A 15,313-nucleotide genomic window follows, 5' to 3' on the forward strand; every position below is an offset into this window, starting at 1 on the left:
ATAACACTATTTATGAAATAAACAATAACCAAATAACCCTCTCTGGGGTATTGACAGAGAGGGTTATTATGATTATATTTTTATAGTCAGAATGACTCATTCAAGTCAGAAAAGTGAGCTTACCTTTGTATGTTCATCAGTGTGAACTGTGGGCCTGTATCTGGCTGGTGAGAAGTTGAATCTCAGGTTCCATTCTAGTCACTGCCAGTCTCAAACACTGATGCAGGTGTTCATCTGTCAATCTTGATCTCATTGGAGTTTTCAGCAGTTTCATGCGTGAAAAGGTTTGCTCGCAAATATATGTGCTGCCAAAAAGTGTGGACATCTTCCTTGCGTGTTTTCTGATGTTAGGGTACGTGTCGTTTGGGAGGGCGGCATAGAAGTCAATGAGACCGCTGGGCTTGAACGCGTCTTTCAGAACATCACAGTTCTGTAACTCGGCCAACTCAAACTGATAAGAAGGCAAGCTAGCTAGCATACGTGTCTTTGTGGCGGGATTCATAGTGTCGCCGCAGATTATATTCTTTGAATACTGCCACCGCCTCTTGACAGATGAGACAGACAGCCTTTTCTTTGCATTGAACAAAAAAATAATCGTTTGTCCACTGCAGGTTAAATGCCCTGCATTCTGAATCAATTTTTCTCTTACCTAATCTTTTCGCCATTATTCCGTTCTCTCTTTGCGAGGGGCGGGGTTAGAATTTTTTTCTGGGGGTTGCCAGATAGGGGCACAGACCACAGAAGGGTGGAACAGAATGTTACGTTATATGCGTGTATGAAATAGTTATTAACTTATGTATTATAGTATTATATTACTTAATAATGAAAATAGTTCATAACTAAGAAACATTTTATTGCAAAAGTCCAACTTTCTTATCAAATACAAATACACATATATGAAAAAAATTCTAAAAAATGCTCTCTGGTATTGTTCAGGGGGCCGGACCAAATATGGTCGGGGGCCGGATCTGGCCCGCGGGCCGTAGTTTGGGGACCACTGGTGTAGCTAGTGTGCCACGCGTGCTGCGGCTGGAACATCCACTCCACAGACTGGGTCCATCGGGCTAAGAGCAACGTCTCCTCTTGTTTTTTAAAATAAATAATCAAAATAAAAATGCGCGATGACTTTGAACTTTTAGGGGCGGAGTTGACAGATCCGAGGAAAGAGTTGCCGGAACAGAACAGGTCAAAATGAGAGAGTTCTCGGATCTAGTTCCGGCAGGATCCGGCTCAAATTAACCACTGATGAAACGACGCCCAACTTTTTTTTTTAATCCACCTTATCAGATTTGTCACTTCCACTCTCCTCCATCACTTCCTGCTTAGCTGAACTCAAAACCTGGAAGTCAAACTTCCTTAAATCAAATGGTGACAAAACTGAGTTTCTACTCATTGGCACTAATGAGTACTGATCAAATACTTTGACTTTTAGTAGGCCTGTTGCAATAAACAATAAATCAATTAATTGCGTGATAAATGAAAATGATCAACCTCATTTTAATTCATCGGCTTTATGGTTTCTTCGTGTCTCTCTTTCTACTGAAGGCACTGGATGACAAGTCTCAACTCCAGTGCTCTTCACTGACCCCTCCCTTTTTCTTTAAAATTTGTTTTACCCGTCCAAAATTGTGTTTTTGGATCATTAAAAGCAGCTAAACTGAGAAGCTGCTAAGAGCTAAGCTAACAGGCCAACCTTGGGGAAAAAACCTCCGTCTTGTTGAAGCTCCAAAATTCACGGTTGAAACTTGTTCCTTCGTGTAAAAAGTTGTTTTTCTCTGCAAAAAGAAGCTGAGAACTTGTTTACTATTTTTTTTATTAAAAGCTTTGTGTGAAAAATGCTATGCTAAAGAGCTCAAACCACACTGAGTAGCTGCCATTTTGAGAACCAAAATAAAGGAAGGAGAGACAGCCCATGTTATGTCAAGGGGCCTCCCTCCCATTTTTCTTAGGGACACGCTGCTCGCTTCCTCACTATCCATCCTTCGGTTCAGTCTTGTACTACCATACAGTGGTCAAAGAAGGTACTACACACAAAAATTAACCAACATTTCTTCTTAAATTTGACAGTTACTGATTATTATCAGATTTCAAACAATATTATCTTTTATCACAATAATTTCTGAGACAATTAATCGCCCAGCAAAATTTGTTATTGTGACAGGCCTAACTTTTAGTCTTTGCTTTATTTAAAGTGATTAACTGTATTTTTAATTTTGTAAAGTGTCCTTGTGTGTCTTGAAAGGTGCTAAGAAATAAGATGCATTGTTATTAATAAACTCAGAGGTTGTTAAATATATTTTCCCATTGACCACTTTTACATGTGTAGCCTACATTTGAACACTTTTCTGTATTTTCCCCTTCTTTGTAATATTTCTGTTTAAGTGTTAGTTTGGTGAGGAAGTCTGACACAAAACCAACAGCATTCATGTAGTTTTCACAAAGCAAACAAGCAGTGCCTCAGAATAAATCCCAGAGGAGGAATAAATAAAACAGCCCATTGACTTGTTTGTTTCAGATGTTCGTGTTTAAACACAGAGTCACTGAGCAGCTGCACGCTCCCAGCTCGTACTTGCTATTAAATACGAGTTCAGCAACCTGTTACCTCGAAAAGCCAAGTTTAATTTTTCTGCAAAATTATCCAGCTAATTTACTATTTTCTGCATCATGGGGAAGATTATAATTTTATATAAAAGTTAAATATTTCTCTAACTAAAGAGTTTCTTTGAATTTTATCATTTGATTTTCTGTTTGAGTAACTTTTTGCTTCCTGTTTTCTTCTGCAGGAAATAAAAGAACTGGAGGACTTTAGAGCCAAAAATCAGCGTCTGCAAAAAGTAAAATCAGTGCAGAAAAAAGTTTTTTAAATTTGTTTTATTAACAAACAAACTAATTTTGTTTTAATGTGTTTGCAGCTCTGGGTTGGCCGGTTTCTTTTGTACTCATCAGTGTTTTACCTGCTCACCTCCCTGGTGGTGTACTGTCTCTACCTCCCTGATGAATGGCTGCAGAGACTTCTGATGACCCTGCCTTTCTTCATCTATCCTGCACTGTGAGTGCTGCTGTCATTCATCTGTCAAATGGAAACACGAAAACATCGTTTTTACTGCTATCCTATTTGTAAATCTTTTTTTTTAAATTTTAGAATATTAATTTAGGGATTGACTGTCTAACAGTAAATTTTTGACACGTGCTTCATAATTGAAACTGTTTAAATATGATGTTTATAATGAACACATGAATCTTTTGTCTTGTTCTTTGTGTCTCTTTCAGTGTGTGGTTGATCAGAAAGTTATTGATTTTTCTCTTTTCCAAACGCACTGAACGAAACAGTAAGTTGTCTTATCAGTTCGAGCTGAAGCCTCTTCTCAAGCTTGTGTTAGATAAAATTAAGAATTACAAAATTAAACCTTTATATCATGCTGCTTGATTCCAAGTCCTGACATGGTACATCTGACTTTTGACTCACTTCTTCTTTCAGCTTTTCTCTCTTCAGTTGTCTCCACAGCGAGTCATCCTCCTCCATCTCACTCTGTCCTTTCTGTCCTTTGCATCCTCTGTCCTCACTCCATCTACCTCCATGTCCTCTAACTGCATCCACATATCTCCTCTTTGTCTTTTTCCTGGCAGCTGCATTCCTAACATTCTTCTACCAGTATACCCACTGTCCCTCCTCTGGACATGTCCAAACCATCTCAGTCTGGCCTCTCTAACTTTATCTCCCACTTGTTCAACCTGTGCTGTACCTCTGATGATCTCATTCCTAATCTGATCCATTCTTGTCACTCCTAAGGAGAACCTCAACATCTTCATTTCTGCCTCTTCCTGTTCTGTCTCTTTGTCCATGTCTCTGTCTTCAGATCATACAACATAGCTGGTCTCACCACTGTCTTGTAAACTTTTCCTTTGACCTTTGCTGACACCCTTTTGTCACAAGTCACTCGTGAAACTTTTCTCCATCCACTCCATCCTGCCTGGACTCTTTTTTTTCACCTCTTTACCACTTTCACCATTTTCCTGGACTGTGGACCCCAAGTACTTGAAGTTCTGCACCTTTGTGACCTCTGCTTCTTGTAGCCTCACTGTTCCACCGGCCTCCCTCTCATTCAGACATATACTCTATCTTATTACAGCTTATTTTCATTCCTCTTCTTTCAAGTACATACCTCCACCTCTCTTAACTACACCTCTAAGTCTTAACAAACTCCTGCACACCCCCTGTCACTCCTACAGCACATCTCACCACTGTCCTGCTGTCCTCATACATGTCCTGTACCAGTCTAACATACTTCTCTGCCACTCCAGATTTCCTCATACAATACCACACCTCCTCCGTTGGCACCTTGCCATATGTTTATTTTTTCTTAATTTAAAAAGACACAGTGAAGTTCTTTCTGACTTTCTCTGTACTTCTCCATCAGTATCCTCAAAGCAAAGATGGCATCTGTGGTGTTCTTTCTGAGTCTTGCTTCCACAATTCTCTCCCAGATCTTCATTGTGTGCCTCATCAACTTAATTCCCCTGTAGTTGCTACAACTCTCTACATCACCCGTGTTCTTAAAAATAGTCACCAGCACACTTCTTCTCCATTCCTCAGGCATTTTCTCACCCTCATATATGCCATTGAATATTTGAGTCAAAAACCTCACTGCCATCTCTCCAAGACATTTCCAAACCTCCACTGGTATGTCATCAGGTCCTACTGCCTTTCCCTTCTTCATTCTTTTCAGAGCTTTCTGGACTTTACCCTCGCTAATCTTTTCCACTTCCTGGTCCACAGTTTCTATGATTTGTACTCTTCTTTCTCTTTCATTCTCTTTATTCATTAGCTCCTCAAAATACTCCTTCCATCTTGCCGCCACACTCTCCTCACTTGTTAGAGCATTACCCATTCCTATCTTTAACAAGCCTAAACTGCTGCATATCCTTTCCATCCTGATCCCTCTGTCTCATCAACACTTGGTACAAGTCTTTCTTGCCCTTTTAGTGTCCAGCCTGTCATACAACTCATCATATGCCCTCTGCTTTGCCTTTGCCATCTCCCTCTTTGCTCTACATTGCATCTTCTTATATTCATGTTTCCTCTCTTCAGTCCTTTAATTGCCATATTTCTTCTTGGCTAACATCTTTCTTTGAATTTCTTCCTGCACTTCATTATTCCACCACCAGGTTGCCTTATCATCCATTCTCTGTCCAGATGACACACAAACAGCTCCTCTCTGAATTTCTCACAACATTCTTCCTTCTTCATCTTCCACCATTTGGTTTTCTTCTCTGATTTTAATCTTTTTCTCTTCTTCACATCAACAGTCATTCTACAAACAACCATTCGATGCTGTCTGGCCACGCTGTCCCCTGCCACAACCTTACAGTCTCCAATCTCCCTCAGGTTTTCTCTTCTCCACAGAATGTAGTCGACCTGCATACTCCTTCCTCCACTCTTATAGGTCACTCTATGTTCCTCCCTCTTTTGATTATAAGTGTTGACTACTCATTTCTATTCTCTTGGCAAAATCCACCACCATCTGTCCTTCCTGGTTTCTTTTCTTGACACCAAACCTACCCATCACTTCCCCATCCTCTCTGTTTCCTTCACCAACATGTCCATTCAGATATTCTCTGATCACCACTCTCTCCTCCCTGGGAATACTCTATCACTTCATCCAGATCTTTCCAAAATATATCTTTTCTCCTTCTCATCACATCCAACCTGTGGAGTAAAACCACTGACGATGTTTAGCATCAGACCTTCTACTTCTACCTTCAGATACATCAGCCTATCTGACACTTTTCACCTCTATGACATTCTTTGCCAACTCCTCCTTCAGGACCACCCCTACTCTATTCCTCTTTCTATCCACACCATGGCAAAACAGGTTAAACCCTGCTCCAATGCTGTGAGTCGTGCTAAATGTTTGTTTAGTTTAATAGAAATCCTTGACGTTTATTCCATACCATACCAGCTGTATTTATAGAGCACTTTAAACACCCACAGGACCAAAGAGCTGTATACATAATTAAACAATCATACAGTCAGATAATAAAATGTATTAAAATTATTAAAAGTCACATAATACAAGTTGTACACAGACTACACATCATAAAACAATCATACAATCAGATAATAAAAAGCAATTAAAGTAATTAAAAGTCAACATCTCAGATGGTGTCAAAGGCCAGGGAGAAGAGATGGGTTTTAAGAAGGGATTTAAAAACAGACAGGGGAGAGGCCTGTCTGATGGTCAAGGGAAGGTCGTTCCTTGTACGCCTTTAAGCGTTCTCTGTCCCACCGTTAACTTCTGATCCACTCAAGAACATTTAATGAAACTTCATACACATGTCACAGGTCAAGGGCAAAAAACAAGGTCAAATGTTATACAAGGTCCTTTGCTTGTCTGGGCCATTGCTATAGATTACTGTATCAAGTACAGTATGGATTCAATAACTTTGTGTTTAATGTGTATTGCTGCTCAAGAGTTTTAATGTGTCTTGACTTTTATATAAGAATAAAAATGAACAGAAAACTACTAACCAAAGTTGTTTCCGCCTCTCTTTAGATGATAAACTTGAGGAGTTAAAAGCCACAAAGAAAAAGATTGTAAGTTTGTTCTTATTCGATCTATTCCGTTGTCTACAGTGTTATTAACTCTGTATGAACTACAGAAGAACTAAAGAAGTATTTTTCTTCTGGTGTGTGTTTTTAGTTGGAGGAAGTGATGGAAACAGAAACATACAAAAACGCCAAACTTATCCTGGAACGCTTTGATCCAGAAGCTAAAAAGAGAGCTGTGAGTGCCGGAGACTTGATTTGTTTTTTTGTTATATGACTTTGTATAAATGATCTGTTTAAATGTGGAGACTGTGTTGTGTTGTAGGAAATGGAGTCGACACCGGTGCGTTCTCCGACTCCTGGTCCAGGTCAAGGTACACCACACACCCACAGTAGGGGTGGGACTCTATAGGCACCTTGTGTTTCAATTCAGAGGCTGTGATTTGAAAATAAAACACTTCAAGCTGATTCTTGAGTAGGGAATATATCAGCCCTAAAATAAATGATAGTCTAATCCTGAGTACAGTGACTTTAGGAAACCTTTTTCATTTTCTCCACCTCCCTTCTGTGTGTGTCCTGTTATTGAGTGTGGTGATAGCGGTGTTGACATCTTCAACACATCATCATCAGGTTCTGCTGGAGACTCAAATTCGTGAGAAAACAGGCACATTTTCAGTTTGAGTCTCACAGAGCTCTGAGTGTGACCAGTGAGTTGTATAAATGTGTTTTGCACAGCGAGTTTTTGAAGATAAAAGTTATTTTTGTGTACTCTGCAAACTGTAATCTTAGCGACTCAAATCTAATTTTTTTGCCCTCTATGCGACCCATATCAGATTTTTTTCATGACAGTGTGAATGTGACAAATCCAATTTCTTCAAATCCAACTCTGGTCTTTTTCATATGTGGATGAAATGCACATTCAATACAGAACTAATTTTTTTCTAAGCATCTGCAGCCTGATAGGTCATGTCACATTTCATCCAACTCTTAAGTCAGTGAGGTAGAGGTGAGTGGATCGATCCAAGTATTTATAATCATCATACCAACCTCATACAGTTTAAATCGTAGAAAATCACGCATTTTCAGCAACAGAACAAAAGTCCAGTTGCTTTGTCTTTGTTCTTGTAATTTCCCATGTCCTGGGTGACTAAGAATCTACAACATATGATACTAACATTAGTGTCGGACCGTATCGATACTGACGTGGTGGGATCAATATTTCTGCGCATGTGAGCCGTTTCAGAACTGTAAATGATTTACATTGAAGTCTGATGGAGGTTGCATTTTAATGATATGAATGGCTACGCAAAAAAAAAAAAATCGGATCTGAGCAAAAAATCAGACCTGGAGTGCGAATGTTTAGACTGCTTCCCAAATGCTGTTCAGCTAGTCACAAACTGCCTTCAGCAGCAGCAGCAGGCAGTTTTCCTCCTGCAGGTGTCAACATGAGCCCAATGTGGCTCTTACAACATAATTTTTACCTTTAACTTCACTGAGGTTGATCCATTCATCTATCCATGTTCCGCTTACAGTAGTCCCTCGCTACTTTGCGGTTTGTTTATCGCGGACTCGCTCTATCGTGGTTTTTCAAAATAAGATTGGTCATGACACACAATTGGCTGATTGATGGATGAGCCGCACGATCGGCATGGAATTAAAAAAAAAATTAATTATTTTAAATTATTTAGCATCTGCTGCAAATTTGTGCAGCCCAGAGCTGCAGAAAAAGCTTTGTCCTGCATCTTTGTGCACCCATTACTGCTGCAGGATAAACTTTCTGCTGCAATTAAACATCTGATCAGATGTTCAGCGTGCAGAGTGGAGAATGGGCGTGGCCAAGAGTGATTGCAGGTGGCTGAGAGCACCGAAGGCAGGGAGCTGAAATCATGACATTCTGTGCTCTTTTAGAGCGTTAAGAGTTTAGAAACATTGTTCAGATTATTGCAAGAGTATGGGAAGGGTTTAAAATGCCTTAATATTTATCTATATAAAAAATAAAATAAACTACTACTTGTACTATTATTCCTACTTCTCGGTTTTTCACTTATCGCGGGGCTTCAGGGTACGGATCCTCCTCGATAAACGAGGGACTACTGTATTCTGAACTCGGGTCGCTGGGGCAGCAGCTTGAGCAGGGAGACCCAGACATCTCTTTCCACAGCCACCTCTTCCAGCTCTTCTGGGAGGATTCCATGGCATTCCCAGGCCAACCGAGAGACGTAGTCTCTCAAACGTGTCCTGGGTCTTCCCCTGGGTCTCCTTCCAGTTGGACATGCCTGAAGCACCTCCCTAGTGAGGCGCCCAGGAAGTATCCTTACCAGATGGCCGAACCACCTCCACTGGCTCCTCTCGATGTGGAGTAGTAGTTCTGCTGAGTCTCTCCCGGATGACTGAACTTCTCACCCTATCTCTAATGGAGAGTCCAGCTAACCTGCGGAGGAAACTCATTTCAACTGCCTGTATCCATGATCTCATTCATTCAGTCACTACCCAGAGCTCATGACCATAGGTGAGGGTAGGAACGTAGACTGACTGGTAAACAGAGAGCTTTGCCTTACAGCTCAGCTCTCTCTTCACCACAATGGACCGGTACAGAGTCCACGATACTGCAGATGCTGCACCAATCCGTCTGTCAGTCTCACACTCCATTGTTCCCTCACTCGTGAACAAAGCCCCGAGATACTTGAACTCCTCCACTTGAGGAAGAACCTCTACCCGAAGAGAACAATCCACCCTTTTCCGACTGAGGACCATGGCCTCAGATTTGGAGGTGTCGATTCTCATCCCAGCCGCTTCACACTCTGCTGCAAACCGCTCCAGTGAGAGCTGGAGGTCATGGCACGATGACGCCAACAGGACCACATCATCTGCAAAGAGCAGAGATGGAATCCTGAGGCCACCAAACAGGAATCCCTCCGCCCCCTGGCTGCACAGAGAAATTCTGTCCATAAAAGTTATAAACAGAATCGGTGACAACGGGCAACTCTGGAGGAGTCCAACTCCCACCGTGAAGGGCTCCGACTTACTACCGGCAATGTAAACCAAACTCTCGCACCACGTGTATAAAGACTGAACAGCCCGTAACAACGGGTCTCCAATCCCATACTCACTCAGCACCCCCCACAGTGTACCAAAGGAACATGGTCAAATGTCTTCTTCAAATCCACAAAACACATGTAGACTGGATGGGCAAACTCCCATGACCCCATGAGGACCCTAGTGAGGGTAAAGAGCTGATCCAGTGTTTCACGGCCAGGACGGAACCCACATTGTGGGTTCTTCTCCTCCCACTCTTCTCCTCACTGCCTACATGTCTCTGCGTGAGTGCAGCTACGGAGTGTGCTCTCAGGACATTATTACCTGCAGTGTTCCCTCAATGAGGACTGAACTAGGCAAAAGGGCCTTCTCCTATTCCGCTCCTGTTTCCTGGAATATCTTACAAAAAGATTTGAAGCTCTCGACCTTGACCTCTCTAAGTGTCTTTAAGAATCTGTTGGACACCTGGCAGGGTCCAATGCTGACATGTTTCTGTTGTTAGTTTTCTACATTTGTCTTGGAATCTAGCTGTTTTTTGTTTTGTTACCTTTTCCTTTTAGTCATCCTATTTGTTAAAAAAAAAAACCCAAAAAAACTGTAGTATGCTTTTTTATAACTGTTTATTGTTGTTGCTGTTGTCCATTGTTGTCATCTTTCTTTGTTGAAATCAGGTCTCTCTTGTAAATGAGTCCTCGAGGCTCAATGGGATTTACCTAACCCTCTCCCTCGGTGATTGATTGTTCCTCCTGGATCTGAGGTTCGATAAATGATTGGACTTGGTTCTCCAGTATCCTTGAACAAACCTTACCAGGGAGGCTAAGGAGAGTGATGCCCTTGTAATTGAAGCACACCCTCTGGTCCTCTTTTTGGAAAAGGAGAACCACCAACCCAGTCTGCCAATCCAGTGGCACTGCCCCCGATATCTATGCAGTGTTTCAAAGGTGTGTCAACCAAGACAGCCCCACAACATCCAGAGCCTTAAGGTAATAAGGGTGAATCTCAACCACTCCCAGAGCCCTGCCACCTCAGAGCTTTTTAACTACCTTGGCGATCTCAGCCATGGTTATGGACAGACCAACCCCAAAGTCCCCTGACTCTGCTTCTTCCATGGAAGATGTGCTGGTGGGATTGAGGTCAGAGAAGTAGTCCTTCCACCTCCCGACAACATCGCTGGTTGAGGTCAACAGTACCCCATCTTCACTGAACAATGTTAGTCAAGTGCTGCTTTCCCCTCCTCAGCCGCCCGATGGTTTGACAGAATCTCCTTGGAGCCAACGGAGAGTCTCTATCCAAGGTTTCACCAAACTCCTCCCACATCTGAGCTTTTGCCTCAGCAACAGTCAAGGCTGCAGACCGCTTGGCCCTCCAGTACCCCTTAGCTGCCTTCGGAGTCCCACTGGCCAACAATCACCGATAGGACTCCTTCAGCTTGACAGCCTCCCTAACCCGGGGTATCCACCACCAACAAGTTAATGGATGGCCACCATGAGAAGCACAGACAACCTTGTGGCCACAGCTCAAGGCAGCTACATGGCCCACTAGGACTCAGTGTCCTCTGCCTCAGCTGAGATGCGGTTAAAGCTCTCCTGGAGGTGTGAGTTGAAGATCTCTCTGACGGGTTCTTCTGCCAGGCGTTCTCAGCAAACCCTCACTATATATTTGGGTCTGTTCGGCATCTTCCCCCGCCATCTGATCCAACTCACTACCAAGTGGTGATCAGTTGACAGCTCAGTTCCTCTCTTCACCCGAGTGTCCAAAACAAACAGCCACAAATCAGATGACACAACTATGAAGTCAATCATCGTTCTACGACCCAGGGCGTCCTGGTGCCAAGTGCACTTATGGACACCCTTATGTTCGAACATGGTGTTCGTGATGGACAGACTATGACTAGCACAGAAGTCCAACTATAGAACATCGCGCGGGGTCAGATCAGAGAGGCCGTTCCTCCCAATCATGCCCCTCCAGGACCAGGTCACACTGTCATTACCCACATAGGCATTGAAGTTCTCCAGCAATGTTCTGGTGGGAACACCATAAAACAGTCCAGACACAGAACTTAGGCACTTACTTGCATTAAAATGAGTTACAAATCAATTTTTGACATTTTAAAACCATTCAGAACTGTCCTCCCGTCCAATTACCACATTGTTTAAAAACAGTTTATAACTTGAGCAGTGAAATGAAGCATATGAACAACTTGTGTCTCTAAATACAGCAGAGAGATGTGAGGATTTGTTTTCTGCTTTCAGAGATTCGTCAGAGGGGTGTTGCAATGAGACCCATGGCAATGGGCACCCCAGCTTCGATGGTAATGACTCCCATGCCTGGAGCACGGCCTGTGGTGGGACCAGGGGGTACACCAGTAGGTAAGGGGACAGACCAAAGTTCTACCTTTATGCCAGGTTTGTAAAGTTAATGTTAGGGGCTTCTCACTTAACACTATTCTCATCAAATGGACATTACTGAAAAAGTAATAACTCAAATGCATCAGAACTTCAGGGCTGGTCTGAATTATTTTATAGGGTTGTTTTAGGCATGAATTTGTTCTTTTATTTGGTTTTCCTCCTCCAACAGAACATGTTCCTCTCTCAGCTCCAGGAGGACCACCAGAGAAATCTACTCCTAGTGCCTCTGGACTCCAAGGAGTTGTACCGAGGACCCCCTGCTCTCCGATACCAGGTGTAGGTAGGTGTCAGGAGTAGTTTTGAGAGGAGTGAAACCTCTACAACTGCAATTACCTGAATTTTTATTTTAGTTATGAGTTTGTCTTGAAACGATTACAAAACAATACAATTAATAAAAATTATTGTTAAATATATTTTGCCACATGGGCAGCACGGTGGCGCAACTGGTAGAGCTGCTGCCTCTCAGCGAGCAGGTCCCTGGTTCAAACCCCGGTCCAGGGGCCTTTCTGGGTGGAGTTTGCATGTTCTCTCCGTGCATGCGTGGGTTTTCTCCGGGTACTCCGGTTTCCTCCCACAGTCCAAAAACATGCATGTTAGGCTGACTGGTAACTCTAAATTGTCCCTAGGTGTGAGTGAGAGAGTGAATGGTTGTTTGTCTCGTTTGTCTCTATGTGGCCCTGTGATGGACTTGCGACCCGTCCAGGGTGTACCCCGCCCCTCGCACAGTGATTGCTGGACATGGGCACCAGCGACCCCCGTGACCCAAAATGGAATAAGCGGGTAAAGATAATGGATGGATGGATTTTGCCACATTCCCTTCGCGAGTGCGTTTTGAACTCTGACTGTGACACTCTTTGTCTCTAAGTTCCTTTGTTCTTTCAGCAAAGAAAAACCTGTCCAGAGGATCCAATTTCATCTTGTTAGATATATCTACGTGGATTATTGAGCATGCATCAGGACATGTCCTGCTATAAAATGTAAAAATACTCCTCTTTTAGATGACATTTTACCAGAAAACAATTACTTGAGAACAGCAGCTGAATGTTGAGGAAAAATAAGCTGTTGTCAACAGACAACAGAAAGATGCATTTTTTTATCTGAAACGTCCTGAATGACCCTCATCATCATAATCTTCATCATTTAGTCAGCTACAACACACAAACAGTTTCACACTTAATAATTATAAGGAACAATAAATTTTAGCTTTGTGTGAAACACTTGCATTAAAAAAATCTTTCCTCACGTGTGAAACAATTTTAAAAACTATTTATTTAAAAGTAATTTTGATATTTCATAATATTTCTGAATAACTTAAAGGATGATTTCTATAATATTAAGGTTTTAAAATGTATGTTGCTGCTAAAATGTTTTTGGCACTTTGATAGTTTTTGGTACCACTTTATTAAAATTACTCAATATTCATGAAATTTAGAGTATTTTCCCATTTAATTGTTGAAATTTTTATTATCCACCCGTAGACACTTTCTTAGTCATAGTTTGGTGTTTTGAGGCTGGTGAAGGTAAATGAACCCTTTAGCTTCATATAAAACACATTTTGTTCAAATGTCTTAATTCCTTATGCCATTTAAAGAGAAGAGTTTGTTCACACATAGACTTTATCTGCAGGTATGCACCCTCCAGGCCCTCCATTAGCGAGACCCATTCTGCCCAAAGACAGAGGGGCGTTGGACAGAGTCATTGAGTACCTGGTGGGAGATGGACCACAAAACAGGTAAAGAATCTTCTTCAGAAAGCTCAGCATGGAGTTGGCTCTTAATTTGTAGAAGCAAAAAAATTTTTTATTGGAGCTCCACAAGAAGAGGACTGGAATATTTAAACTAAATAAATTGTTTGAGTTGGAAAAGGAATACTGTGCGGTGATTGACTCAACATTGACCTGTAGATCACTGTGAGCAGGCCACTGAACGAGATAAGCTGTTGTTTTATATCTTAAGCTCTATTTGTTCACTCGTAGCAGTGATAGTTGCAACTTGAGATGTTCATTGTGCTTCTTTTTTTTTTATTTACCCTTCATTTATCCAGGTAGTCTCATTGAGCCACGAGAACTCATTTTCAAGAGAGACCTGTTTAGGGAGCAGATGGGGGTTAAGGACCTTGCTCATGGGCCCAGAGTGGGGCGAATGAAGATGGGGGCAAGTGTGGGTGCTTCACCTACCCCACCCACATTTTTGATGTTGTCGGTACCGGGACGTGAACCGGCGATCTTCCGATCACAGGCCCACCTTCTCTAACCTTTGCACCACCACTCCCCAATGGGTTATTCTTAGTGGGAAAATAAAAAAAATAAGCAGTTCAGATAAAGTGATTAAAAACTGGTGCAAACAAAAAATAGTGGATAATTCCAGTCATGTCCTTATGGCGACAGCTGTGGCTGAGTGGTTAATTCAATTGAATTCTATTCAGTTTAATTATATAGCGCCAAGTCACAACAGAAGTAATCTCAGGGCATTGTTAGAGCAGTCTTCCACCAATGTGAGGGTTAGGAGTTCAATTCCACCAGCAGTCACATGCTGAAGTGTCCGTGGGCAAGACATTGAACCCTTCATTGCCTCTGATGTGTGTCCCATTGGTGTATGGGTGTGATCTAAAGCTCTGATTAGTCTTTGTATAGATCTAGTAGAGAGCTGTATGAATGGGTAAATGAGGGCACAGTTTGTGTTGTAAAGAGCTTTGAGTGTCTTGATAAGATAGAAAGGTGCTGCATAAGTACAGTCCATTTACCATTTTGTTAGCTCCCTTCAGTGTGGTTTTTAATTGAATTTTGACGAAAGTATCAATAAAATCTAAATTATACGAAACTTATTGACGGTACAAAATATGTTTAGTATCGATGTGAACACTATCTCCTTGTTTCCTGCAGATATGCTCTGATCTGCCAGCAGTGTTTTTCTCATAACGGCATGGCTCTGAAAGAAGAGTTTGAATATTTAGGTAAGATCAGAAATGTCACGCTGTTTTTAACAAACAATAAACTAAAGACTAACTGGATGAATATTATAGATGTGGAATTTGACTTTAAACATTTTTTGTCTTCCAAAACATGGCAGCCTGCCTGTGGTGTGTTCACATGCTGTTAGTAATGTCATGTTTGTTAAAATGTTGCTCGTTTTGTCCCCCGTTGCAGAGCAAAAGGGGGAATCAAAAATACTGTCCATTCATTTGTGCATGTTGTCACCATGACAACTTGAAAAATAAAGGATCTTGTTCCATTTTAGTTTATGGCTGCGTCTAAATGTAAGAAAAGTTCCTAAAGAAAATTAGGGAGCCACGTTAAAATCCAAGATGGCTACTGCCACAATTG

The 15,313-nt window shown here is 41.8% G+C and overlaps 1 protein-coding gene across 1 annotated transcript in view; it reads left to right on the forward strand.

Annotated features, from left to right (window-relative positions):
• LOC119419995 (endoplasmic reticulum junction formation protein lunapark-B) overlaps positions 1 to 15,313 on the forward strand; it is a 26,676-nt gene that overhangs the window by 5,219 nt on the left and 6,144 nt on the right. The window contains exons 4-13 of the mRNA XM_037687365.1: positions 2,784 to 2,834; positions 2,913 to 3,049; positions 3,271 to 3,329; positions 6,555 to 6,595; positions 6,702 to 6,785; positions 6,873 to 6,921; positions 11,836 to 11,952; positions 12,161 to 12,271; positions 13,618 to 13,723; positions 14,873 to 14,943. Of these exons, the coding sequence (XP_037543293.1) occupies positions 2,784 to 2,834; positions 2,913 to 3,049; positions 3,271 to 3,329; positions 6,555 to 6,595; positions 6,702 to 6,785; positions 6,873 to 6,921; positions 11,836 to 11,952; positions 12,161 to 12,271; positions 13,618 to 13,723; positions 14,873 to 14,943 (826 nt within the window). The remainder of the gene's footprint in view (positions 1 to 2,783; positions 2,835 to 2,912; positions 3,050 to 3,270; positions 3,330 to 6,554; positions 6,596 to 6,701; positions 6,786 to 6,872; positions 6,922 to 11,835; positions 11,953 to 12,160; positions 12,272 to 13,617; positions 13,724 to 14,872; positions 14,944 to 15,313) is intronic.

The sequence above is a fragment of the Nematolebias whitei genome, chromosome 1, assembly GCF_014905685.2.
Source record: "Nematolebias whitei isolate Nwh7 chromosome 1, NemWhi1, whole genome shotgun sequence".
NCBI lineage: Eukaryota > Metazoa > Chordata > Actinopteri > Cyprinodontiformes > Rivulidae > Nematolebias > Nematolebias whitei.